Source organism: Columba livia, chromosome 29, assembly GCF_036013475.1.
Source record: "Columba livia isolate bColLiv1 breed racing homer chromosome 29, bColLiv1.pat.W.v2, whole genome shotgun sequence".
In the NCBI taxonomy this organism is placed as follows: Eukaryota; Metazoa; Chordata; class Aves; order Columbiformes; family Columbidae; genus Columba; species Columba livia.
This window is the reverse complement of record NC_088630.1, coordinates 1,962,793-1,990,716: the sequence shown is the minus strand read 5'-3', so window position 1 is coordinate 1,990,716 and position 27,924 is coordinate 1,962,793. Positions and strand designations below refer to the sequence as shown.

Here is a 27,924-nt window from a genome sequence, read left to right as displayed (position 1 = left end):
GGCTTCCTGGAGCCTGGAGGAAATACAGAGCTTCACGTTCGCGTCCTCCTCAATCACAGCGCGTCTCACTCCTGCCTTGTGGCTTCTCATTGTGGCCGGTGTTTTATCAGCGGCACCATCTCAATGGCATCTGCAGAGGAAATGATAATTTTAATATGATCCTTTTTTTTTTTTACTGAGTCGGTTGATGGACGAGATGAGAGAGTCGAGCACAGGGCAACGAAGGTGCTGGAGGGAGTGGAGCATCTCCCGTGTGAGGAAAGGCTGAGGGAGCTGGGGCTCTGGAGCTGGACAAGAGGAGACTGAGGGGGGACTCATTCCTGGGGATCAAGATGGAAAGGGGGAGTGTCAGGGGGATGGAGCCAGGCTCTTCTGGTGACAACCAGTGACAGGACAAGGGGCAATGGGTGCAAACTGGAACACAGGAGGTTCCACTTAAATATGAGCAGAAACTTGTTCCTGGTGAGGGTGGCAGAGCCTGGCCCAGGCTGCCCAGGGGGTTGTGGAGTCTCCTTCTCTGCAGACATTCCAACCCGCCTGGTTCCTGTGTAACCTCATCTGGGTGTTCCTGCTCCATGGGGGGATTGCACTGGATGAGCTTTCCAGGTCCCTTCCAACCCCTGACACTCTGGGATCCTGTGAGATCCCGAATGATCAGGGCTCGGTGGCTCTAGTACGCTGGGAGCACCTGGGTGGTGACCGAGTATCAAAATTACTTTGTGATTTACCTTTTTCCTCACGTAATTTGTATTACTGACCCTCTACTTCCTTCCTGAACAGGTATTGGCAGTAAGATGGAGCCCTCCCCGTTTAATAGAAGACAGTGGACTTCACAGTCTTTGAAAATCACTGCGAAAGAGCTTTCTCTAGTCAACAGGAACAAGTCGTCGGCCCTGGTGGAGCGGTTCTCCAAGTAAGTGCTGGAGGCTGCTGAGCACCAGCTGCACTGAGACTCACAGCTGGAACCCTCAACAACGCCACCAACACTTGCTTTGCTTCTTAAAAATAACGCAGCTCCATAGGCATTTGAGTTTCTGGTTTGAGCAAATTCTAGTGCTGACATTATATTGATTCAGCATTCAGGATGATCGTAGCTTTTTTCTTTCTGCTGTCAGAAAATAGAATGTTTTCTGGCCAGCTACAAATTGCAGTTGTTTTTGAGGGCAGAGTTGCGGGATGTAGGAAGCTATTGCCATTTCATCACACAGAATCACAGAATGTTATGCAGGTTTCTCTGTTAACACGGCGTTTCCTGCCTGGTACTATGAAAAGTAGCAGTAGCGCTTTATCGGTTAATTGGAGACCAGTTAGAAATGGTCGTTCTCACTGCGATGGATGTCGCAGGGTTTCACAGGACCTGTGCTCTTCACGTTTGGCCCTTCAGATGTCTCACAAAACTTGTGTAGAGAAGGAACGTTGCCCTTCACTTTACTCTGAGGGATGGACGATGGGCTACAGGCAAATCATAAAGCGATATCTTATCCACTGAGAAAGCGGAGTGGCAGCAGCCTAAACGTGTTTTCTGGCAAAGCTTTTATTTCTTTAAATATCTGCAGTCCAGCTTGGATTTCCAATGGGATTTGGGCAACCAGGTCTCCCAGGTTGTTGCGTTAATAGCGTATTAAGGTTTTGGAGTATTGAAATCTTGACTGTGGGAGAAACTTTATGAGGTCTATAAGGGAAAGACAGTTGCAATCTGGACTCTTTAAGTTACCCTTTAAGTACTGTGTCCACGGGAAAAGCTGCTTGCTTTGACCGCTCTTGTTAAGGTAATTTATTCACTCATTGAAGCTTGATTACAGAACCTGGTCATCTTGCTAAATGTTGATAATCCTTTGAAAAGGGCTTACTGGAAATAATCCAAACTGCTATTCCTTAATCAAGTGGGGTCCCGCTGCACAAGCAGCGTCGGTTCCTTGGGAAAACACCATCCTGCTTACGGGCTTTGCCAACACTGACACTCGCAGTGAGGAGCAGAGTTCTTCTACATTGCTGTTACCTAAATATTTGATTATGAGGACATTTGTTCCATTCCAGATAGTGTTTAGATGGTCAGTTCTGTCAGGGCAGAGCAGAGACCTCACCAGCGTGACTCACCGAGCGGTGCTGGTGGGGATTCGGCCACCCCGCGTTGTTTTCAGTGCGGTGCTTCACTCTCATCCCCGTGTCTCTGTTGCTCCTTCCAGTGTTGATCCCTCTTCCTCCATAAGTCCATCTCGCAGCGTGTCACACACAGATTTTGGACCCTTTATAGCACAGAGACATAGGTTGATATATTTGTATTGATTCAAGAGGGCCAGCTACACTCCATTAGCATTCAGTCTGTATGGTAAATGCAGGTTGGAGAGCAGAAATAAGTAAGAGTGCAGTTTGTCTATATCGTAACAAGAGGGGAAATCTACATAGGAGCACATTATGCACAGTGGGAAAAAAGGAATTGATATAAAGAAAAACAAGTAATAGAGCAGGGATCTGCACATAAGGACCTTTTTCCTTGAAGGAACTGAGCCTGTGATATGCATTAGTTATTGGTTTGATACCAGCAATTATTTAGTCTGAAGCTAATGACTATTATGATATTAGTGCATCACTTACTTCCTGTAACATACTCCCAGTTGTTTCAAAAGCAGAATTCCACAGATAAGAGAGACACGACCATCATTTTCCCAAGCAGACGTTGGGTGATCTCTTTAAAAAGCAGCGCTCTGCTTACAAACAGCGAAACGTGTCCCATCCGACCAATTAGTGCCTTTGACGAGCGATTAGCGGGGCCGTGTGCTGGCCTGGCGTGGGGTGCAGATTGCCCGGAGTTTTCTAGAGCTTCTTAAAGGACTTTGATTCATGATCCAGGGTGGCTTATCTGCGCAGGGCTGTGATTACTGCTGGGACGGTTCAGCTGCTCGGGAGGCAAGTGCTGAATCGGTGCCGTTTACAACCCAGCGGAGTAAAATAAACTGGCACTTATGTTGATTTTCTGTGTATGCCAAGCTGTAATTTGTTACGGTTCGGCAGCTGCTGTATAAATAGCTGAGTTATTCCTGCAAGGGGGCACAGCAGACAGCTGGGTGGCGGAGACAATACAGCTATTCCAAGGTAAACTGTGTTGGAGAATTAGAGTGCTTGGGTAATGAAAAGTATTAATGTATGCTATTATTGTAAATGGCATGACTTAAAAAGTATCAGTGGCTTTGCATTGTTCTGGTGTTATTTGCTGCTGTTTTTCCAGCCTCTGCTTTTATTCGGTAGGTCTGGGAAGTGCACAGAATGCTTGGGGGGGTGGAAATTCATACCTGTCTTCAAGAGCATTCACTATTCTGGCTAAAAACTGTTCTTTTCCTTTTTCTCCTGTATCTTGAAGGTATCAGAAAGCAGCTGAAGAAGCCACTGCTGAGAAGAAAAGAAGTGTGAGTATTTGTTTTCTGGGCAATAAGAACAGGTCAGCTACATGCAATGCAAGCAGAACAGATCAGCTACACGCAGTGTTGCTGTGACGGTTGATTTGGTGAATATCAAACTCGCTGCCGTGTATCCTACAGCAAACTTGGCTTAGGCGGAGTGTTTGCTTTTGACTCGCTCCTCCTGCCCTTTCCTGGTGTGAATGAAAGGGAGGAAAACCAAGCGCCTTGCCCACAGCAACGTGTTGAGTCGCTAGTTCACTCCTGAGCACAAGGAGTCAGCCACACACTTGACTGTGCACCGCTTTGTCCTTAGCTGCAGGCGGTTGTGTGGTACCTCTGCCTTTCTTAACCAAGTTGAAAAGCCTGCTTAAGCGAAGCTGCCAACCTCTCGGAAACCTAACGTGTGTCTTTGATTGCTGTAGAATGCGTTAAGGGGGATGTTTTCTGAAGGGCTTTCAGGGTTCCAGATGCCCCTGGGTGGGGGAGAGACACCGTGTTTGGGTGGTACATCATTTCTGGATGGTACAGCTACTGTGTTTGGGTGGTATATCGCGTTTGGATGGTACAGCCACTGTGTTTGGGTGGTATATCGCGTTTGGATGGTACAGCCACTGTGTTTGGGTGGTATATCGCGTTTGGATGGTACAGCCACTGTGTTTGGGTGGTATATCGCGTTTGGATGGTACAGCCACTGTGTTTGGGTGGTATATCGTGTTTGGATGGTACAGCCACTGTGTTTGGGTGGTATATCGTGTTTGGATGGTACATCATTTCTGGATGGTACAGCCACTGTGCTTGGGTGGTACATTGTGTTTAGATGGTACAGCCATCGTGTTTGGATGGTACATCATTTCTGGATGGTACAGCCACTGTGCTTGGGTGGTACATCGTGTTTAGGTGGTACCTCATTTCTGGATGGTACAGCCACTGTGCTTGGGTGGTACATCGTGTTTAGGTGGTACCTCATTTCTGGATGGTACAGCCACTGTGCTTGGGTGGTACATCGTGTTTAGGTGGTACCTCATTTCTGGATGGCACAGCCATCGTGTTTGGATTGTACATCATTTCTGGATGGTACAGCCACCATGTTTGAATGGTACCTTCATCATTTCTGGATGCTACAGCCATCGTGTTTGGGTGGTACATCGTTTCTGGATGGTACAGCCACCACTTTTGGATGGTACCATCGTTGTTCCTGGATGGTGCAGCCTCACATTCCCTCCTGTACCTGCACTGCTCGCCCTGGTCTGGGTCAGGAGGTGCTGCCCGGCACACCAGGCACCGCGATTGCAGGTCTTTGTGTAAGCAGATCCTCTGTTTAGTTTTTATTTAAAAAACCTACCGATAGTTTCAGGATATCTAGGTAAGTCTTTGTCAGACTACGCTGCCTCGATGTCTTTAGTGTTTGGGGAGTCATTCTTTTCCTGTTCGGGATAAAATAAGCATTCTAAAAATTACTCTCTGGTCCTACAGTTTCTTCATGGCTTGTGTGATCAGGGACCAGGGAAACCTCAAGCAGGAATGGCTGGTGGTGTGAAGTATCCAGGACCCCGCAGGTGCCACATCCAGACGTGTTCCTGTGGAAACCCGCTGCACAACTTTCAGTACTTCTGTTATATTACAACATTTGCCTTCTAACTTTAGTACTTTCTTTTAACTGTGGTCAGCAAGCCGATCTTTTTTTGAAGTCTAGGTGGATTCAAGTTAATTTGCAAAGCAGTGTTCAAAATGTGACCAGAAGAGTAATAGGGTGAGAGACTTAAATCCTAATATAGCTGCTAATCCTGTTTAATTCCTATAAGCCTTGCAGACCTGCTCCACTTGCAGTGGGTTTGATACGTAGGGGTCTCCATAAGCGAGAGAATAGCAGCGCAGTGGTGGCTGGTGTGAGATGTGAATGGATCAAACATGGGCCGCTCTGTTACTCCGGGGAGAGGTAACGACTTGTAAGCAAAACGAGCCTGAAAAGCACTTGAATACGAGAGGAACTACTGCTCCATGTATTACCATTTACTCTTGTAACTCAAACGCTACTGTTAACTGACAGTAGCAATACACAACTCCAGCAAAGCAGGGGCTTCTGAGAGCTCATCTGGAGCTTTTTGGAAGGGCTGTTAATTGTTGTGTCCTGAAGCAGCTGCAAGACATTGCAGTGTTTGGAGCCCCACCCAGCCCTGCTCTGGCTGCTTGTGCTGCTGCCTGCGTGTTCTGGGGCTGGAGACCCTCGGGGGGATTCTGGTCCCCTCTCCCCACGTGTGGATTCTGGTCCCCTCTCCCCACGTGTGGATTCTGGTCCCCTCTCCCCAATGTGTGGATTCTGGTCCCCTCTCCCCCACGTGTGGATTCTGGTCCCCCTCTCCCCACGTGTGGATTCTGGTCCCCCTCTCCCCACGTGTGGATTCTGGTCCCCCTCTCCCCATGTGTGGATTCTGGTCCCCTTCTCCACGTGTGGATCATGGTCCCCTCTCTCCCCACGTGTCGATTCTGGTCCTCTCTCCCCACGTGTAGATTCTGGTCCCCTCTCCCCAATGTGTGGATTCTGGTCCCCTATCCCCATGTGTGGATTCTGGTCCCCTCTCCCCAATGTGTGGATCCTGGTCCCCTCTCCCCATGTGTGGATTCTGGTCCCCTCTCCCCAATGTGTGGATCCTGGTCCCCTCTCCCCAATGTGTGGATTCTGGTCCCCTCTCCCCAATGTGTGGATCCTGGTCCCCTCTCCCCAATGTGTGGATTCTGGTCCCCTCTCCCCAATGTGTGGATCCTGGTCCCCTCTCCCCACGTGTGGATCCTGGTCCCCTCTCCCCCACGTGTGGATTCTGGTCCCCCTCTCCCCACGTGTGGATTCTGGTCCCCCTCTCCCCACGTGTGGATTCTGGTCCCCCTCTCCCCACGTGTGGATTCTGGTCCCCCTCTCCCCACGTGTGGATTCTGGTCCCCCTCTCCCCACGTGTGGATTCTGGTCCCCCTCTCCCCACGTGTGGATTCTGGTCCCCCTCTCCCCATGTGTGGATTCTGGTCCCCTTCTCCACGTGTGGATCATGGTCCCCTCTCTCCCCACGTGTCGATTCTGGTCCTCTCTCCCCACGTGTAGATTCTGGTCCCCTCTCCCCAATGTGTGGATTCTGGTCCCCTATCCCCATGTGTGGATTCTGGTCCCCTCTCCCCAATGTGTGGATCCTGGTCCCCTCTCCCCATGTGTGGATTCTGGTCCCCTCTCCCCATGTGTGGATTCTGGTCCCCTCTCCCCAATGTGTGGATTCTGGTCCCCTCTCCCCAATGTGTGGATCCTGGTCCCCTCTCCCCACGTGTGGATTCTGGTCCCCTCTCCCCACGTGTGGATTCTGGTCCCCTCTCCCCACGTGTGGATTCTGGTCCCCTCTCCCCACGTGTGGATTCTGGTCCCCTCTCCCCACGTGTGGATTCTGGTCTCCTTCTCCACGTGTGGATTCTGGTCCCCTCTCCCCCACGTGTAGATTCTGGTCTCCTTCTCCACGTGTAGATTCTGGTCTCCTTCTCCACGTGTAGATTCTGGTCTCCTTCTCCACGTGTGGATCCTGGTCCCCTCTCCCCAATGTGTGGATTCTGGTCCCCTCTCCCCCATGTGTGGATTCTGGTCCTCTCTCCCCCATATGTGGATTCAGGCCTTTTGTGTGGCATTTAACTCATTAGAGCTGGACTCCCTTTTTCCTTATAAGGCCATCCTGTTTGCTCACTTCCTGCTTTAGCTCCTGATTTTTCTCTTCTCCCCCCTCCTTCCTCTCCTATCCTGGATGCTTTCTCCATGTGGCACAGTTGTAACTATTCACAGCTGTCTGAAAAAGCAGAGAGCTGCGATCAGTGCTGAGCCTTGAACTTCCTTTCGCGGAGAAAGGAAGTGCTTTAATGCTTCATCAGCCACATAACTGGAATTAACTTCTTGTTCTTTGCAGAGTGCAGAAAATCTTCCCCCTCATTTAAGAAGGGGGAATCTGAGTGTACTCAAGAAGAAGTGGGAGAATCCAGCGCTGGGAGAGGAGTCTGGGAAGGAAACGCAGCGAAGCAGCTGTGCTGAGGTTCGGCGCAAGGTCGGCAGCCCCGGAGCAGCGGGGAGCAGCCCCACGTCTCCCCCAGGGACGGAGCAAAACCCGGGGGCTGGTGCCACCGCGGCCACCCGGGCCCCTTCGGGCATCCCCGGCCAGCTGCCCTGTCACAGCCCCAGCACAACGTCGAGAAGCCACTCGGTGGAGAGCGGTCAAATGGAAAACTGTCCGCGAGAGCCCAGGGAGGTGGAAAAGCCCGAAGGCAGCGAAAGCGCGGACTCTTCGGGGAAGATCGAGAAATACAGCGTCCCGCTGAACAAGCTCAAGATGATGTTTGAGAAGGGGGAAGCGGCTCAGAGCAAGGTAAGGGTCTGTCCCTTCGGATCTTGAGAGAAACTAAACTCCGCTGCCCCTCGGGCACCAAGAAAAGTCCGTGGAGGGAGTGGCTCCCAACTGTTGACTCTGCAAATAGTTGTAGGCATTGTTTTACTTGAAACATAATGAAGCTGGCGTTAATGACTTATTTGAGCTGCACAAATATGTGCAGAGTGCTTGGGGCTGTGCTATTTTTGATTGTAAAGTTAATTTGCTCGTGAAGGGGCTAGAAGAGAAAAATAAGTACGGAATGTTTTCTTTTTTAAGTTGGGGTGGTTTATGTATTTTCTGAAGATTAAGATGAGTTATGTAAACATGAATTGTGTCTATATATATATATATATATGTATATATTTTTATATATATAAAAGAAAAACTAACTGTTTGAAGTGAGCTCAACAGTCCCGGGCGGGTACAGTTGAGATGGAAGCGCTGCCAGAATTCAGAGGGTTTTTTATATATGTATCAGTATGTGAGTCACAGAATATGCACATAGATATGTGCTGTGAAATACTCCCATCTTTTCCTGCTGGTCTCTCATCTTCCTATCTTAACAAATGTTTCTTATCGAAAAAAGAATCCTCACAGGGGAAAAAAATAAGCGGAGATAGCCAGACAAGCTCCTGCCTTGACGAGTTTTGACTTGCAAATGCACAGGGCTTGCATTTTCCTACAACTGCTCATGAAATCTGATCCTGCATGTGGACTGCAGACTGTGTCCCGGGGGAGAATTGCTTAACTAGAAAATGAGTTGCATATGCTGGTGACTTGCAACATAGTCCCGGGGCCTTGATGCTGGTGGATTTTCCAGTTTTCTCATAGTTTCCTATAGTTCTGGCTTTGTTTGGCTGCGAGTGGTTTTCTTGCAGCATTGAGCAAAGCGAGCACATTTTGGGACAAAAGTTGGTTTGACTACAGGCTCCAGATGAGCGTTTCTGCGATAAGAAGTGAGTTCTGGGTCTGTATGTCGTGATTTCACAAGGATTTTGGTGGGTTTTGTCACGCTATCGCGATCCCCCGATAGCGCTGCTCTCACCTCCTGCTGCAGGGTCCATCGGGCAGGATTCCACAGGGAGGAACCGTTGTGCTGATGGGCTCCAAGTGACTTTATCTTCACCTGGGGAATAAATCAGAGGGGGTGTCTTTGTAGTTAGAAAGCACTATGGTAAGATCTGTGGTTCTGGGAGTTTATCTGTGGGTGGTGTCACGTAGTCACGTACCATGAAGATAGTTTGGAGCTATGGGTTTTTTTCACTAAGCAATGGTGTCAGTTTGGGTAACTGCAAGTTGCCTCTTCCATTTATGAACTCTGCCCATTGATAAACCCCTGGTTTAAGTGCAACAAGTTGTCATAGAATCACTTACGTTGGAAAAGACCTTTAAGATCCTTGAGTCCAACCATAAATGTAGCTGAGAGACAGCCCTTTTCCTTGGTATTTTCTTAAGACTTAAGGTAGAAGTGCTGTCAGAGCTTTGCTGACAAAACATCTGTATGAACGAAGTAGCTGTAACTTCATGGCAGTAAAGATAAAAGGACTTTTCTGGTTGCTGGGCAAGGCTGTGACAAGAATCCAGATTAGAGCCTGGACTTCCTGACTCAATCGCCCGCCCTAAGAAACCTGTTCTCAGGGTTATGAGCAAAACCTCCTAGTTTATTCATTTAGTCCTTCAGATCTTGCTCCGTCTTCTGCAATCGAGACACAAGGCAGATCTTAATTTGTTGTGTCTTCCTGGAAAAAAATGCACTAACCATGGTATAGTCAGGAATGTCGGTCTAAATAGGCTCGGCACAAAGCTAAGGCTGAACATCAGCTCTTTTAGCAGCTTCAAAGAATTCTTCCTGTAAGTGATAGCGACAGCGGACTCAAGGAAGATCAGAAGAGCGAGCAAGCGGATCTAAAATACTTCTTAAAAAGTCCCCTCCAGGTTGGTTTCTGGTTTTCCTTTAAGGTAAGAACTTACTGTCTTGCGTAGCCAACCTGGTGTGCGGGGTCACATTTGACACAGTTAGTATTGAACGGAGTAGGTGTAGCTTTTATTTGGTCTCTTGCCCAACGACTCTTTGCGCCGCGGGCGAAACGCTGTGAACGCTGTTTGTGGTGCCTCTGCACCCACCTCTTTGGTCTTAGAACCTCGGGGCTTTCCAGACGTGAGTATTTTATCTCGTTTACAGGCAGCAGAAGCTGTGACGTGGGAGTTGTGGCTGTAAACTGAGGGGGAAATGAATAAGACTGGGAGTCAGGGATCCCTCCATGTGAAGGTGTCACCATAATCACCCTAATTACTCGCAGTGGTCAGTGTGTTGATTGTAATGAAAGTGCCTCATCTTCCCTTTGTTAAACCTTTCTTGTCTATTACTCTACTTTTCCCCCCACAATATAAAACTGTTGGTGTAAAATCTACACAACGTTGTAGGTTTTAGCACCAAGACTTGTAAAGAAATATCTCTGAACTCTCGCTGAAGCTTTTGTATTTTGGCGTGTTGGATTATCACTGATGGTGTTATACAGCTTATCTCCAGTTCTTCGAGTACAAACGGGACAACTGTAGCTCTCTGAGGTGGCTGTTGGTGAAAATATGGAGGGTTTTGGTTGCTTGGAAGAAAACATTGATTTTGTGCATGGTCTGGATGGGCTCTGGACCCCGCTCCAGAATTGCTGTTGGTGGGCACTGAGCAAACACGTGGTGTAATTGTTTGACAACACACCGGCCTCTTGCCAACTCTTATGTAGAGCTTGAATTTGTTTAATACTTAATTTCAGTGATAATTCTTTGTCTTCTCAACACGAGGGCAGCTCAGTGTGGTGTTACTGGAGAATGACTACATGGAGAATGAATTGAAATGAGATTCTGAAACAAAAGTGAATGAGAAGCAACCCAAATGATTTCCAATCCTGATTTCTGTCTTTTTCTCCTGAAAAGTGCTGATGGTTTCTTCCAGTGAGGCTGGAATTGCAGATGCTGGATCTAAATGAAATGAATTACAAGGCATATCAGGGCTAAGAGGTCATTAGGGGCAGTCAACATGGCTTCACCAAGGGGAAGTCGTGCTTAACCAACCTCATTGATTTTATGAGGACATAACAAGATGGATGGATGATGGCAGAGCAGTGGAGGTGATCTCCCTTGACTTGAGTAAGGCATTTGACACCGTCTCCCACAGCATCCTCACAGCTGAACTGAGGGAGTGCGGTCTGGATGAGCGGGTGGTGAGGTGACTGCGAACTGGCTGGAGGGAAGAAGCCAGAGAGTCGTGGTCAATGGGCAGAGTCCAGTTGAGGCCTGGATCCAGTGCAGTGCCTCAGGGGCAGTGCTGGGGCCGGGATTATTCAATATATTCATCAATGATTTGGAGGAGGGAATAGAGTGACTGTCAGCAAGTTTGCTGGTGACACCAAGCTGGGAGGAGTGGTGACACTGGAAGCTGTGCTGCCATCAGAGACCTGGACAGGCTGGAGAGCTGGGCGGGGAAAAATGTAATGAAATAGAACAAGGGCAAGTGTAGAGTCTTGAATCTGGGCAGGAACAACCCCAGGTTCAGTGTAAGTTGGGGAATGAGCTGTTAGAGAGCAGTGTAGGGGAAAGGGAGCTGGGGGTCCTGGGGACAGCAGGGTGACCATGAGCCAGCACTGGGCCCTTGTGGCCAGGAAGCCAATGGGACCTGGGGTGGGTTAGAAGGGGGGGTCAGTAGGTCAGAGAGGTTCTCCTGCCCCTCTGCTCTGCCCTGGGGAGACCACACCTGGAATCTTGTGTCCAGTTGTGGCCCCTCAGTTCCAGCAGGACAGGGAACTGCTGCAGAGAGTCCGGCGCAGCCACCAAGATGCTGGAGGGAGTGGAGCATCTCCCGTGTGAGGAAAGGCTGAGGGAGCTGGGGCTCTGGAGCTGGAGGAGACTGAGGGGTGACCAGTTAAAATGCCCTTGGATCTAGATTGCAAACTTGTTTTTTCATATGTAGCTTTGTTACTCCCTCTGTGTGCAAGAAAATGTGTGTGTGGTGATGTATTATTGAAAAAAACTAAACCCAACACCCCCCCTAATAAAATAAATAATGATGAAAAAAACAAACCCAGGGTAGTGATAAAAGTCAAGGTATTCAAGTGGGTAACAAACATGGGGTTTGCGTCTTCAAAGGATCTTGTCTTCAAGTGTGTTCTGCCAATAATCATCTTTGTACCCCAGTCAAAAGTGAGACCCTTTCAATGAGGAGTGTCTGAGTTGTTGTGGGCTGGAGGTGACATGAAAGCAGACACGGGTGGAATAAGAGTAACCGAAGGCCAGTTTGCGCAGAATGGGGAATCTGCAAGTCCTTACAAGTGTGCAGACACTCCCCAACTGAACCCTGGACACACTCCGGGAAGGAAAAGCCTTGTCATAGCGAAGCTCTTTTCCAGCAAGAAAAGTTACCGAAGGCTTAAACCACAGAAATAGAAAATATTTCTCATGCTTATGGAAAAAGAGGCTTTCCAGCTGCTTTCTCTTTTCTTGGTGAAGCTGAGATTTTGTGTGCCGAAGCAGCCTGATTTTTCACAGTGATTATCTTACAGTGCAGTTCTGTTAAAATATATCTTTGGAATTTCCTTCAGTTTGGTGACCGGCAGTTAAGAAACTTCTTGGAAGTTGGGGCAGGGGGGGATGTGTGGTTGGAGCATCTTGCCAAACCTCCCTGCGTTAGCCTCCATCTGCATTTCCAGCTGGCTCTGATTTAACCCTTCCCGGGGAGGGAACAAAGGTCTATCACCTTCTAGTATTTTATAGGTTGACTTTCAGGTGTGCAAACAACTTACCTTGATGAAGTCAAATTAAACTCTGCACTTCATGAATATTTCTTAAAGCTGCTGAAATGTCTGTTTGCAGTTTCTTTGACTGAGCGTTAGATTTTGGGGAGCTGGTCTCAATGAATGAGTGTGAAATGAGATTGAGGCGGCCAGAGCATCTGTGTGGTTGTGTCCAGCACCGCGGCCTCGCAGAGACTGATTATCCGGGATATCTGAGAATATTTATCTCTGGCACTCTCCTGCTTAAGCTTCAGCCTTATCAGACCTAATTAGGGAATTATTTGGTACGAAACACACGAGCTATCCAAATCAAAACAAGTAACTTTAGATAACTTTTAGTACAATAGTATTTATTCTCCTTCCTGTTGCTGAAGATCAGTGTGAATTTGTGATAGCTCAGTCCTGTGCTTCTCTGACTTTTCCACAAAGGTATCTGGTCAAAGCGCATCCGCTGCCCTCTCCAAGAAAGTGTTTTCCAGTTGGCAGGGTCAGGTATTCTGTGATCAAACTTGATATTGGTTAAATAAGATGTCACCTGCTAGACTTGTTTATTCCAGTAAAGCAGATTTGCTAGTGACACCTGTGCATCTTAAAGGATTATACGCGACAAGCTGGGTTTGTCCCAGCAGCCGATAGGTGGGTCTTGTCTCTCCCAGGTCCCCAGAGAGCCGAGGAAGCCGGCGGGGGGCAGGAGGATTTCTGAAAACAGCCTCTCTTCGGAGGACTTCGATGTTGGCCAAGGGGAGAAGAGCCGTAGTACATCAGGTCAGTAAAGCTCGTGGTTCGGGGGGTTGTTTTGGTTGTTTTTTCAGAAATGGAGGGAAGTGCAGCCATCTTCCATCCGTAAGGCCTGTGGGAACATCACATTTAATGACTTAAGTCTTTCTGTGGATTTTAAAGCATTATACCCTTGAGCACGGGAAACGAAGGCACAGGAGATAACCAGTGAGTTCATGAACGGAACCTGTTTTTTTCCCGTGTCTTAATTCTAGAACCACTTCTAATAGACTAATTCAGAAGGTAGTGAACAGCCAGACCATGTGCCTTCTTCCCTCTGGCTTTCATTCTCATCCCTCCTGCCTTCTCCAGACACGGGTAATTACAGACAGACTTACAACCTGAGCAAAATTATGTCCTTTTCATATGTTTGGAGACTCTCTTTTAACAAAGCATTCACAATCTTTTGTGTTTTCAGCCTATGGCTAATATTATATCTCACTGTTTAGAGATGCACGTTGTGTCCTTATTTGAGCGATACTGGAATGGCAAGAACTGCTTATGATTGTTTATTGTCCCCAAGAGGGACCTTAATGACTCGTACAGCTTTTTAGTCATTCAAGGCCACTAGCTAGTGAAAGGTCTTTTTTTAATCGTGCTTTATTGGACAATTAAGCTGTTACTGGAGACCTGACCATTGTAGAAGGAAGTCAGATAGCACAGCGGTCACAGGAATTGGCTTTTGAGACCAATTTGCTAATGTCTGATAGCAAAAGTGAGAGATGGATGGCAAGAAATGGGGCGTAGTTCTGAGAATCCGGAGATGGGCACCTATTTCTTTCCTCTTGAGTTAAAACCAGATGCTTCAAACGATCCTGCGAGGCTAAACAGAATTATTTCATAACATGTTTGTTCTTGAGATCCTCATCTATAACATGTCGTGATAAATCATTTCCATAGAGGAGGTGGAAGCGGCAGGTGCGACTTCCTTCCTCGCTTCCCATGTTTTCCCCAAAAGACTTTGACAATGATTCTGCTACAGGAATCGGGTACGTTTCCATTTAGCCACTGTAGCAGCTGCTTGCATTTGACAATAACAGTAAAACAATCTTCAAGGTTAAAACTATTTGCTCTCATTATGTCTGAGACCACTGGCTGGACGCAGCATCTTTCTGTGGGCAACTCTGTTCGTATCCCTGAAAGTCGCCCTTTATGGAGCTCTTTTTCTGGGGCCTCTTGTAGATAATAGTCCAGCGCTCAGCCCAGAGAAGACCGAGAGCAAGAAAAGCCTGGAGATGCCTCGCTTGACGGAAACGTCGATAAAGGATCGGCTGGCGAAGTACCAGGCAGCTGTGTCCAAGCAGGGCAGTTCCACCGGCCCCAGCACTACGGTAAGTCCGTTCTTTGGCTTGTGTAGAAATGAACTTTTGTCCCAGCGGGAGGCTGGAAAGAAGATCTTATGGAAACCAGGCTCTTTGAAGATAATGCCATCTCCTTTTGCAAATAACTTTGTGGCCGTAGGAGTAATTTCTAGTGAAGATTTGCCTCTACCTACTGCAGGAAGAAATAAGTATTTGCATCTTCCTGCAGTAATCTGGGAAGTTTTCCAAGGAATTAATTGCTGGAACCCTTCTGAAACATAGCTGGCATTCTTTTTCTTTCTGCATGTTGGTAGGTCTCTGCATGTTTGTTTAAAAACAACACAACCAACCAAACTCCATCCTGTATTCAACATTAGCTAGAAGCTGAGGGAAACTGAGGCACAGCAAGATGGAGTGACTTTCAGTGTCATAGAATGTATAGACCCGTGATGGCTTGGCCTGCCGCTTTGGGATCTCCAGTCAGTTTTCTTCCCTTTTGCCTTTCACCTCCCTTAAACTCTTCACACCCATTATCCAAACCCAGTTCGATTCTTGCAGTAAATGAACTTATGCCAATTTTGCAGATACTTGATCAGGAAATGAGTCTGGGGCTCAAGTGATTTTCTGTTCCCTCCTTCCAGTTTTGGGTGATGATATGATAGGGAATAGAAAAATTCAGTCTGTGAACAATTGGCTCCAGGACTGGTGCTACAGGCAGGGCTTTGGGTTCTTTGATAACGGCTGGATTTACAAGACACCGGTCCAAACAGTGATAGGTGAGAAAGGTTTATCTCGCAGGGACAAAAGGATGCTGGGACAGGAATTAGCAGGGCTCATTTGGAGAGCTTTAAACTAGACTCGAAGGGGGATGGGGTTGGAGCTGGGCTTGTAGGGCAGCACTCTAGAGTTGATGAAGGCTGGGAGGCCTCCCATACCCCTGGGGTGAAATCGGTGTGCTCCGCTCGCTCTCTGAAATGCCTGCACACCAATGCGTGCAGCGTGGGGAATAAGCAGGAGTTAGAAACCTGTGTTAGGGCAGGAGATTATGACCTGGTGGCAATTACGGAGACATGGTGGGACAGCACACATGGCTGGAATGTGGGCATGGATGGCTGTGTCCTTTTCAGGAAAGACAGGCCAGCCGGGCGAGGTGGTGGAGTTGCTCTTTATGTGAGAGAGCAACTACAATGTATTGAGTATTGTTCAGGCATGGATGAGGAGCAAGTTGAGAGTCTGTGGGTGAGAATTAAGGAGCAGGCTGGCAGGGGTGATACTATTGTGGGCGTCTATTAATAGGCACCAGATCAGGGTGAGGAAGTTGATGAGGCCTCTACAGACAGCTGAGAGCAGCCTCACAGTCACAGGCCCTGGTTGTGGTGGGGGATTTGAACTTCCCTGATGTTTGTTGGAAGGACGACTCGGCCGGCAGCCACAGTCTAGGAGTTTCCTCCAGTGCCTTGATGATAACGTTCTGATGCAAAGGGTGGAGGAGCTGACTAGGAGAGGCGCACTGCTGGACCTCATCCTCACTGACAAGGAGGGGCTGGTTGAAGCGGTAAAGGTTGAGGGCTGCCTTGGTTGCAGCGACCATGAGATGGTGGAGTTCAGGATCTCCTGTGGCAGGAGCAGGATAACAAGCAGAATTGCAACCCTGGATTTCAGCAAGGTAAAGGTTGTGGAATCTCCTATTCTGGAGACATTCAAAACCTGCCTGTACACCTTCCTGTGTAACCTCATCTGGGTGTTCCTGCTCCATGGGGGGATTGCACTGGGTGAGCTTTCCAGGTCCCTTCAACCCCTGACATTCTGGGATTCTGTGATTTTTTGAGGGCACATGGGGTAATTAGGCCTGGATTAAACTGCTGGGCGCTTTGTTAGAGTCTGGTTGATGAGCAATGGTTTCTATGCATTGCAAGTGATGCGGGAAGGGGAGGGAGAGACGATGGACAGCATGTTTAGAGATGGATACATTGTAATTGTAATATTCAATTACATACCTGTTAGAGGTGTTTGGTTTAGTGCAGACCTGCTTACAAAATCCACTAAGATGCTGGTGCTGGCAGTTGGTCATTTCTCTTCCTCGTTACAGAGAAGATGCCTTGTGAAAGGCACATGTCTCTCTCCAATTATCTTGTATCCTATGGCAATAAAGAAAACACGAGGTTTCACTGGATTTTTCTTTTGAAGTCTGAAAGATTCTTTTGTGGAACTCTTAAGTCGTTTTTTCAAGAACAAACTCCTCAGTAAATGCTGGCATTGCTTCCATGGAGCACGGTGAAATTCCACAGCCCCATCTTTGTCCTTCATTAGTATGTATCACTTACCAAGTTCATATAGATTTTTATGGCCTTTCTTTCATCACTGTATATACTAGGAAAACAGTTTTAAAAGATTTTAAGAAAAACAAAGCAAGTACATTCCTAGGGGAAAAGAACCCGTCAACTTTCAAGCGCTTTATTCTTTAGAATGAGATTCAAGGCAGTGACAGTGACCGCAAGAATTACAGATGTGAGCAGAAGGAGAATGTGCCACCAGGTGCTGAGGACTCCGTGTCCCGTCAGGATGGGGACAAGGTAAGATGCTCACGCTGGAGAAGCTCAAGGGCTTCACTTTAAGCAGAACTTGTTGTAGAAGCGCAGCTGGTGGACTTATTCCGCATGCCATCTAGAAATGGGATACAAGCAGGTTATTGACATGCTGCAGAATTCCTGATATGTATTTTTTTAGATTGTTTTTTAGACTGTATCAGAATTATAACCGATCAAGTCTCTGTGAAGACTTTAAGCAGTCCTAGAGAATATCTTGAGACACATTTTAAGTTTTCTTGGAGCGTTTCCCTGTTCCTTCAGTAATGACATGCCTGTATTTGTTTTGTTTGTGGATTTTTGGTGTTTGGGGTGTTTTTTTGGTTTGCGTTAGTTTGGTTTGTGTGACACAAGTAAAAGGAGTTTGTCCTTGTTTCTTTTGCATTTAGCGGCTAAATTTTGCTGAAGGTAACTGAGAACGCCAGCTTGGGTTTGCTCCCAGTTTTGAGCCTCAGCTGCAAATTGAGACTAAATTACTCTGTGAATTAGAGATAATAAAGCACGCTCAAGCCTTTGTACGCTAAACCGGGGACAGCAGACGGGATAAAAGTAGCTGAATAAGAACTGGGGTACTGTGTGTCCCAGCCGTTCCGAGCACGTGGCAGCCGAATGCCAGGAGGGCTTTGAGAGCTTTCCAGCCTTGGTGGGCAAGGGGCCAAACTGCTGCTTTCAGCTGCTCCTCCCGGCAGCTGAGCAGCTTGTGTGTGGCTGGGCAGGGCTGCTCTGCGCTAAAAGGTGCGTTAATTAAAAGAACACCTGTTAAATCAGAACATATCCCTGTTGTTGAAGGGGAGATTTGAATGAAATGTCTTGTGTTCAGCTGCAATTGGGAAGGGACTTGCAGAAGAGTCCAGGTGCAATAAAGAACCTGAATAGGACGCTGAGAGCCAGGACTGTCCTTATGAAATGACGTGATGAACTTTGGAAACAAGCCTAATTAAAACTGCTACTAGTAATGTCAGAAACAGGAATCCTCTAGCAAAAAGGAAATGAAATAAACTTTCTAACTTGTCATTTTTCACACCGATTCTGTGAAAGATGTAGTAGCCAGATGTGTGACTCAACAGCCACGGGGTCACGGAGGCACCCTGAGGTTAGTTTAAGAGACAACAGGGTCCAGAACAACTTGTATTAAACTGGTGAGAAACAGGGTTTAGCACTGCAAAAGTGACTTGAATACAGGTTCGGATATCAATTGAGGAAAATTATTAAGGGGCAGCAATAAATACAACAGGCGGTCCACAGTGTGCGTGCACGTGGCTTCACCAAAACAATGCCGGAGCCGGCCCTGAGTCCGGGAGGAGTCCACACTGCATGAACACGGTGTGGGGTTATTGTAAAGGGATACACGTGCTTGTAGTGAGTACGGAAAGTGTACACTCGTGATTCTGCGAGGGTAAATTTATAATACACTCGCAATCCTGCAAGGAGAAATACACGTGCAAATGTGCACGGAATATCGCACGTGCTTATGTGGAAGCACGGGAGGAAAATACACTCGCGATTCGGCGAGGAAATCATCTATACATGTGCTTGTATTGAGCACGGAAAGTACACGTGCAAATGCGCACAGAAAGTATAAATACACGTGCAGATGTGCACGGAAAGTAGATACACTCACAATCCTGCGAGGGTTAATTTACTCACACAGGTGGGGGCAAGACAAGCGGAGTCTCCGTCCCGGGGGCAGCGGCTCCTGGCGGCAGCGGCTCAGCTCGTAACTCCGAGAGACCCGCGCAAGGGGCAGAGCCTCGACGAGAATCCCATTTTATGGCCTGATCAGAGCTGACTGTGGGCATTCCAGAAGCTTCTCTGCACCCCCACCCTGGCTGTGGGTGCCCCTGGAGCTTCCAAACACCCCCACACTGGCCACGGGTGCCTCGGCACTCCCTCTCCTCTCTCTTAACGACCCTGGCCAGGGGGCTCTGGGGCCAAACAAAAGGAGCTGTTGGCCTCAAGCAGCAGAGAGAGAGGGAGATGTGTCTACTCCTTCCATATCTAAGGAGAGAGGGGGGGTTTGCATTCTGCCACACGCAGCCATGCTGAAGCACTTCCCAGCGCTTGGTGTTATTTTTTCAGTAAGTGGGAATATGTTAATATAAGTGACTTGTTTCCTCATTACCTCATTAATTTGCAAACTTCAGTAGCTTGCAATGAACCTTTCAATCATTAAAGCAAATTAGTGATGATTTGCAGTTCATCTTGTTACATCTTGTCTCAACCTGAGAACATCAGATTTCCGAACACCCTGGGCAGTCAGCTGGACTTTGCCTCGTGCCTTCTAAAACAAAAGCAGCTTCATGTGCGCCCCAGTGTGACCAGTCTCTTCCTGTTCAGTGCTTCCAACTGTTGTGTTGCTGTGGTCATGATTATTGAGACTTTAGAAGGTCAGAGGTGCTCATTGTCTAATATTCTCCTGCAGGTTTCTGGAGGGGAGAACAGCTTGGCTTTCCACTCTGCTCTTCTGGAGGACGGCAATGGTAGGTCCTTGTTCTCCTGCCTCAACAGGAGCGAAGGCCGTGGCTGAGGAGAAGCACCAATTACCCAGCTGTGTGTAGGATGCTGGAGATCAGTCCTGTCAAATGATGAATTGGACCCAATTGAAAGCTGTCTTGTACTAAAAATCTGTCCTGTGCCTAACTCCAACTTTATAAGAATTTATTTCAGGTTGAGTGGATCATTTGCAATTATAATTATAAGACATCTGTAACTTGTTTGCTGTGATTGAACACATTTAAGTACAGCTCTGGCAACTACTATAGGCTGAAGTACTTAATTATTAATGCAGGACACTTACCAAATGTCTTTGGTGTTGTCCAGAGATACACAAGTTCCTATTCAGTAAAGTGCATAACCATGTTCTCATGTTGCCTTTGCTTTACACCTAAATTCAAGCCCACACACGAGCACTTTGCAGAACCGAAGAACAGTTCCTGCAGGTTAGATGTTGGATTCCCCTGTATTAGTTTTCTTTACGTTATCAACTTAACTTTCCTGGTAAATAAGAAAAGCTAGAATGATCATGTTTGAATATCGAGGTCTAAAGGTTTAATAGCAGATGCGTTAGCCCTTAGCTGGTAGGATTGCTCTTTGGTCTTAGGAGCCTAAGGTTTCCATGGTTTTAAAATCATTGTCATTGCCTTTTCTTCCTCCTCTGCTCCCTTAGTTGGACAAAACTTGGAGAGCGAGACAGAAGGTCAGAAACCTGTGAGCACAAAGCAGCAAAACTCCGGTTCTAAACCCGCTGGCCAGACAGATGCGTCTCTGCCTAAAGCAGTGAAGGTAAAGCAGCGATTTCTTCTCAACCATTGGTGCTGGTTAAAACCAACTCACTTTAGAGCCTGCAGAAGGGACTTGGCTTTGCACCCTCCTCTTCCCGCTGCTCCCAAGGTAACTGCAGGTGGGAGCAACTTTGTAGTAAGGTGGTGACTGACTCCACAGAGATTAAGTTTGGTGTTCTGAGTAGTGAGTCTTTAATGTTACGTTTTCTTTAGTGGGAGCTATAAAGCAGATGAAGAACTTCTTGGGCAGGAATGTATTTGCTAATGTTATTAGAGATACAGACAGCAGTACTGAACGTTTTGATCACACTGTACATGTCATGTGTGCTGCCTGCAGTTAGGATGCCTGTTCCCTGGGCTGCCACAGACTTCCTGGCTCACTCCTGAGGAAACAACTGTGCTTTTGTTGTTTCCCCATCTTTGGGAGGAGCAGCACTGACCTCACGAAGACCAGCGAGATGCGGCTTCCTCATGTGCTGGAGTATTAATGCCAGATTAGAGCTGCCTATAGCCTTTCTGTAGTCGCAGTCTGTTACAGCACACAAGGTGCACACAACCTGTGTTCTTGGTCCTTTGTGCTCTCTCTAGTGTTAGAACCATTTTAGTGCTCTACCTTGTTAGTGCTTTAGACGCCAAGATAGCAACCCGGATGCTGTTTATTCATGTAAGGTTCCAATTTGTCTCTTCCAGCTTCTGTTTCCTGCTCTCGGTTCCTAACCTCTACTCCTGCCTTCTGCTTCCCTCCTAATGTGAGCTCAACTCTCAGCTTTCTCTCAAGTCTTTTTATATTTATTGGGCCTCGCCTTCCTCCTGTAGCTCCTGTTTGTAGTATGCCTGGAATTTCTTTCTCTTCACACCCCAAAGGCCTCTCCATCAGCCATAGGGCTGATCGTTATCCAAGTAAGTTCCCGTTCTTCCCTGGGGATGTGCATTGCAGAAGCACACGCCAGCACCCTAATGTCACCTCGCAAAACTGACATTGCAGGGCGAGTTACTTCCCGATGGGCAAGCAAATTGTTGCTGCCTTGTTCCCTGTGGAACGCGTGGGTGATTAGATTTCTGTTTGCATCGGTAATCTAATCTTTTGTGATTTCATTTAGACTCGAAATTCAGAATTCATATACAGTTTTGGCAGCACCTAGAAATGGTGAATATTTTTTCCAAAGGAACTCTGAACTTTTGGTGGTCACGCTGTAATTAGAACTTTAATCTACTATAATGTCAAGCAATGCCTTAGCAAAATTGAAATGCCGATTAAACTGGAATGAAATTGGCAGCAAACTTTATGGTTGTGACAAACTGACTTCAGCTGGCTCTGTCCTCAGCAATCCGTCCCTCACCTATTGTAACTTTTATTGCCTAACCATTGTTTCTAGTCCGTTATAAATAAATTGCTGTAATTATGGCTTCCTGTGACCTTCCTGTTTTTATTTTGCCCATCATATTTTTCCATAAAGCTTTTTCGTAAGTACATGGCAGGTAACCCTTTGTCAAAGAAAAGCTACAATATCAAAGTACCCGTGCAGACCCAAGATATGGAACGTAGGCGCTTTTTACCCTGCTGCTAAAGTAGTTGTAATCAACACAGCCCGAGATTGCCAATTTTTCAACTCTAAGTTATTTCATTTTGCCTTTAAAGTGTATTCGCTATGGGCCAAGATTCCAAGAAGTGAATGGCATCAAGTGACCTTTTTTCCACAGACAATGTACTTGCTTCCTTGATGCTGTCAGAGAAATAAAATGTGAGGTTGTTCCCATGCGGCGCAGCAGTGACACTTGACTCCTCAGCATTTCAGTTTACTCTTGCAGTAAACTCCCAGGAAATTCTCTTAGTGAACACATAAATAATTTTAGCTGTTTAACCTCCTCACTTTAAGTCTTGAGTGAATTTGAGGGCTGTGTGTCCTGAAACTTGAGTGGAGTTTCTTTGCGATAGAACTGGCGTTGCTCACCAATAGAGTCAGAAGAGTTTCCTGCTGCCTGCATCTGTGCTCAGGCCATTGCCTGTTTCTTTAAGAGAAGAATTAAGCAAAAGTGCATAATTTCAAACTGCTGAGCAGCCTGTTTCACTCCTTTCCCCTTCCACCTTTTATTTTGAGGTTATTTCAGCTCTTTTTCCATACTATTTTTTTTACTTCCATAAGTCTCATACTGACTAACATTTACCTGAATGTCTCTTCATCATTTTCCTACCAAGAAAAAATGACTTTGCAGAAATAGATTAGACAGCTGTTTGGGAACTGGCTCAGTCAAAGTTCTGGTATTTTCATTGTTCCTTCTCGACCGTTGTTCAAGTTGTGATGCTGCAGCAGTGGAATGCACTGGGGCAAAATCTTGGCTGGCTGTCAAACCGCAGCAATCCTGCCATAGCCTCTTCCTCACTCGCTGCCCACCAGAACCCGCTCTGCCGTAATTAGCAGTGAGTTGCAGAAAGTGAATAGCTGCAGTTCTTCTGAGAACTCTGCATGAACCCAAGCCAAGTCCCCCAGCGGCTGATTCATTTTCCAGTTAACAAGCTTTCTCTTCTTCCTGTAGAAATTTCAGTTGCCAATGAAGGAAACCTGTGTTGGGTGTCAGAAGACCGTGTACCCCATGGAAAGGCTTCTTGCCAACAAGCAGGTGTTTCACATCAGCTGTTTCCGCTGCTCCTATTGCAACAGTAAACTCAGGTAAACATGCTGCTCTGCTCGGCTGCCATCCAGGATGTGTAGGTTCCCCTTCTGAGCTGGATGAGCCAGCAACACGCGCTGGCACCAGATCAGCGGTACCCTGGGCTGCATCCCCAGCCCCGTGGGCAGCAGGTGGAGGGAGGGGATTGTCCCCTCTGCTCCGCTCTGTGAGACCCCCCGGGCACCGCGTCCAGCTCTGGGGTCCTGAGCACAGGACAGACCTGGACCTGCTGGAGAGGGGCCAGAGGAGCCGCAGAAATGATGCGAGGCTGGAGCAGCTCTGCTGGGAGGAACGGCTGAGAGAGTTGGGGTGTTCAGCTGGGGAAGAGAAGCTCCAGGGAGACCTTAGTGCGGCCTTTCAGTGCTTAAAAGGGGCCTGAAGAAAGATGGGGACAGACTTTTGAGCAGGGCCTGTTGGGACAGGACAAGGGGTGATGGTTTTAAACTAAAAGAGGCTGGGTAAAAGGCAATTGTTGTCCCTGAGGGTGGTGAGAGCCTGGCCCAGGTTGGCCAGAGAGGTGGTAGATGAACCATCCCTGGAGACATCCCAGGCCAGGCTGGACGGGGCTCTGAGCACCCTGAGCTGCTGAAGATGTCCCTGCTCATGGCAGGGGTGGGTAAGGTGACATTTGAAGGTCCCTTCAACCCAAACCCTTCTGTGATCCTGTGATGCCATTCAGGCTTAGCTGAGCTGAAGGTAATGATAATTCAGTGAACTGGAGAGGATTGTAGGAGTGGTGATACAGTCCTAGCCCTGCCAGGGGCTTTTACACTTGGTGCAGTCTATTTTTAAACTCTTTATGTACTTTTAGGTGGGGAAAAATATAATGTTCAGCTTTGTAAAGAATACCTGATGTTTGAAAAGAGAGCCATACAATCTCATGAAAGCTGAAGGCTTGTCTCTTCTGAACACGTGGGGAGACTGGAATTGAATCTGATCAGTAACATAAATAAAATATACACCTGTCTGGGTGGCTGAGACACAGAATACTCACATTTGACTTTGTATTTTCCTGAACAGTCTTGGGACATACGCATCTCTGCGAGGAACTATTTACTGCAAGCCTCACTTCAATCAGCTCTTCAAATCTAAAGGCAATTATGATGAAGGCTTTGGACACAAACAGCATAAGGAATTGTGGGCAGGCAAAACTGAATGTGAAGAATCCCCAGAGAAAAGTGTCCATGGTGTAAATGCAACAGAAAATCCGCAAAGCTCAGGAGTAGAGGACGCCCCGATTGCAAAAGTTGGAGTTCTGGCAGCAAGTATGGAAGCAAAAGCTTCGGCTTTGCCTGAAAGAGAAGAGAGACCAGCAGAGACAAAGAAGCTCAGGATTGCCTGGCCGCCTCCGTCTGACCAAAGTGTTCAGGGAAGTGCCTTAGATGAGGGCATCAAAGTGTTCAAACCCAAGTGGCCCCCGGAAGAGGAGACATCCAAGCCAGATGTGCTGGAGGACGTGGATCTGGATCTCAAAAAGTTAAGAAGATCTTCCTCGCTGAAGGAGAGAAGTCGTCCCTTTACAGTCGCAGCCTCGTTTAGAACAGTATCTGTGAAAGGCCAAAAATCAGAGAATTCATCTTCTCCTTCTAAGGCAGAGAGAGATATGCTGAAAAGAAGTGAGGAACTGGAGAGAGAGGTCGTGGTAGACAAAAAGCAAAAAGAAAAGAAGGTTGAGAATAGGAAGATCCAGAGTGCTGAAGAGCAAAACGTAGAGGAAGAACGGGAATTGGCTGGTATCAAAACAGCGGAGCACAATCTTGTAGAAAATGGCCAGGTGAATGCAGACACAGATGAGGAAGAACACACCTTGGAAGAGCAGGAAATTCCAAATGAAGAACTCCTTGAGCCAAATTCTCCTAAACATTCCGACTTAGCCAATGTCTTGACTGCTAAGGAATCATCTCCTGACCAGAATCGCAAATCCCAAGATGTTGGTTTCTGGGAGGGTGAAGATATGGAAGATCTGTCAGTGGAAGAACAGATCAAACGGAATCGTTACTATGAAGATGATGATGAAGAATAAATTGGCCTTTTACTAGAAAACTTGTTGCAAGGTGCTGGGCCTTTTTAAATTGGTGATTTTAGCTTTAACAAACAGCTGTCCTCCACAAAAGCGATGCTATACTGCACATCGGCATTAAGGGAATCCTCTGTACAAATTATCTCAACTAGAAAAATACTCCAGAAGCCTGCAAAGAGTATATTTAGGCGCGTGGAAACAAGGATGTGGCTGTGGGACAGCTTCAACAGGTAACTCTGCCCCCAGCACGAGAGCAGAGCTGTTCTGTGCTCCTACCGTCTTATCCTCTTGGAGCTTCAGTATGTATTTCACTATCAGTTTCTGGAATTTCACTGTACTCGCCATGGTGCTGTGAAACAGGCTGTTGCTAGACCACTGTTCTACCACTCCAGATGCTACTGCAGCGCTTAGGGACCAATTTCAAAGGGACTTTCTGGCCTGCTTTCCAAGTGGTGACTTAATGCACTTTAATACATGTAAAGGGCACAACTGGATATTTCTTTTTTTAATAATGAAAACATGTGCTTAGTGTCCAACAACGAAGGCATCTTAAACTGAGTGGAATGTGGCTTTTCTTTCTCAAAACTGGCGGTGATCAATTGAAGGCTCCCAACTCCCTTTATTTTTCTCTTTTCAACTGGAATGGTGTGCCTGTCGCGGGAACGTACGTATTTTAGTGCTTATCCAGAAGCTGTGCTGATTGACAGATCTCTTTGAGGACAAGTCAACACTTTGGCAGTAGCCTGCAGGGCATTACTTTTGCATTTCATACGCATTTGAAGTGGTGTTGTCTTTTGTTTTTCGTTTACTCGGAGTTCATCATCATTCCTTTTCAACTGCAGATGATATTTTTAAGGCCTTTCGACAACTTTGAAATCTCACTTGTATCAAGCTGCCGTAAATCTTTCCGTTATGGCCGTGGAATTCCGCCGCATTGCAAGAATCTCTGGAATAAAACCTTTTGAAGAGTTAAACTTGCTGATTGCTAGCATTGAAGCTTAGTACATTTTTAAACTTGACTTCATATATTTTACGAATAATGAAATCTTGAATGGTGGGAGGAGGATGCCCTTTTATATTAGCTTTTATTTGTACTGTATTCTCATGAGAATTAGCTCTTAACTATACTTGAGGTGTAAAATATCCTGCTTTCTTAACAGTCTTGCTAACTCCAAAACCTTCAATAAAGTTCGGTCATTTACATTAAAATTTAAGTCTGAAGACTGGATTCGTACTCGTTGCACAAAGAGGTGGCGTTTGAAAAAGACAACGGGAGAAGCCGGGTGAAAAACGCGTGTTCCGCTAGAACCTGGAGACCAGACAGTGATTTTTCTGGTGCCACTAGGTGACACTGTGTGTCCATTTTCTGGTTGACAGACAGACAGACTGTGCTCTCAGGCAAGAGCGTGTGGAAGAGGGATCAATACAGGACGGGGAAAAGAAATACGGATGTACAGGTGTTTTACACTCCTGTTCCTGACTTCAGGTGCTTCTCGGGCATGGTAGCTGAGGACAACTAAGGGCTTAGTATTTTTTTTCCCCTTTCTATAAGCTGCTTTGTGTTGGGGTTATCTTCACTTAAGCCTAAGGTGGGTTTAGTTGGGATGGATGGGGCTGAGACCTTGAGGAAATGCAGGTGTCCAGCAGCACGTGTGTGTACAACATATATTAATATATAGGGGGAGGAGGGAGAAGGAAGTGAACCTTCTGGGAGGTATTAGCAGTTGCATGTTGTGCGGTGTACAACCTGCTGCTAATTTTTATTTCTTTTTAAGGGAGAAGTTAAGGCTTGATTTGTACTGATAGAGGTGCTGCAAAACTCAGCAAGCTGACCTGCGAGCACACGGTGGTTTCTGTAACCTTTATCTCTTCCTAACAAAATGCATTCGGTATTACATTTCCTCAAATTACTAAGCAATTGGAGACCTTTCTCACTGGAAATTGTGCTTAAGTGTATTTGAAAAGGAAGAGAAGATTGTTTGGTGGACTTGGGTGTATTGAATATGTCTATTTGTTTCTTAGGAAACGCAATTGAATTTTACAATGCCTCAGCAGTTACGTGACCCTAAAGCAATACTGGCTGCAGTTACCAGGGACTTTGATGTTTTACATCATTAGTTGTGGTTCAGTCTGAGGCATCTGTGAAACTCTGAGACACAAGGACTCTCACTGTTCACTCAGACGGGCTGAACATCTTCAAGGAGAAATTAGCGCAAGCGCTACTTTTAAATAAAGCTGTTGATTTAAAAACAAAGAAGTTAACGTCATGAACTAGCCTGCCCTTGAATCTATCAGTTATCGTAGTATTTGAGTGCTTAATGGGCTGGTTAATTTGCTCTTAACTGGACAGATGCCAAAAAAGCTATTATATGAAAGACTAATCCTTTGCTACAATGTACAAGGAAGTTGGTGCTGACCACCTGTGGAGTTTGAGACCTTGATTGAAAACCTTTGTTGCTTGGTAACACTCATCCCCTCAAGCTAAACCACATTTTTTTCTGAATGTTTCAAAAGCTCTAAGGAACATCTTAAACTTTTCCAACCTGTGTGCCTCCTGCTCTCCGTTTTGTGCTTAAATGTTAAACAACGTCGCTATTAACATCAGTAAAACTAAGCTTTGGTATCTTACCATGAACTCTTTGTATGAAAGGTTGCACTGTCCTGCTGGCAGCTCTGGGCCCTTCCCCTCAGAGGTGTGAGAAAGGGCTCTGAGCCCCTGTGAG

General features: G+C 46.8%; 1 protein-coding gene across 2 annotated transcripts in view; it reads left to right on the top strand.

The window, feature by feature from the left end:
* Positions 1 to 26,410, top strand: part of LIMA1 (LIM domain and actin binding 1) — a 29,290-nt gene extending 2,880 nt beyond the window's left edge. The window contains exons 2-11 of one of the 2 annotated variants that reach the window (XM_065043607.1): positions 781 to 913; positions 3,359 to 3,404; positions 7,328 to 7,780; positions 13,224 to 13,332; positions 14,527 to 14,675; positions 17,111 to 17,218; positions 19,653 to 19,710; positions 20,397 to 20,512; positions 23,047 to 23,180; positions 24,202 to 26,410. In XM_065043607.1, the coding sequence (XP_064899679.1) occupies positions 795 to 913; positions 3,359 to 3,404; positions 7,328 to 7,780; positions 13,224 to 13,332; positions 14,527 to 14,675; positions 17,111 to 17,218; positions 19,653 to 19,710; positions 20,397 to 20,512; positions 23,047 to 23,180; positions 24,202 to 25,204 (2,295 nt within the window). In that variant the 5' untranslated portion in view covers positions 781 to 794 and the 3' untranslated portion in view covers positions 25,205 to 26,410. The remainder of the gene's footprint in view (positions 1 to 780; positions 914 to 3,358; positions 3,405 to 7,327; positions 7,781 to 13,223; positions 13,333 to 14,526; positions 14,676 to 17,110; positions 17,219 to 19,652; positions 19,711 to 20,396; positions 20,513 to 23,046; positions 23,181 to 24,201) is intronic. The other variant, XM_065043608.1, reaches the window with a different exon arrangement.
* Positions 26,411 to 27,924: the final 1,514 nt, after the last annotated feature.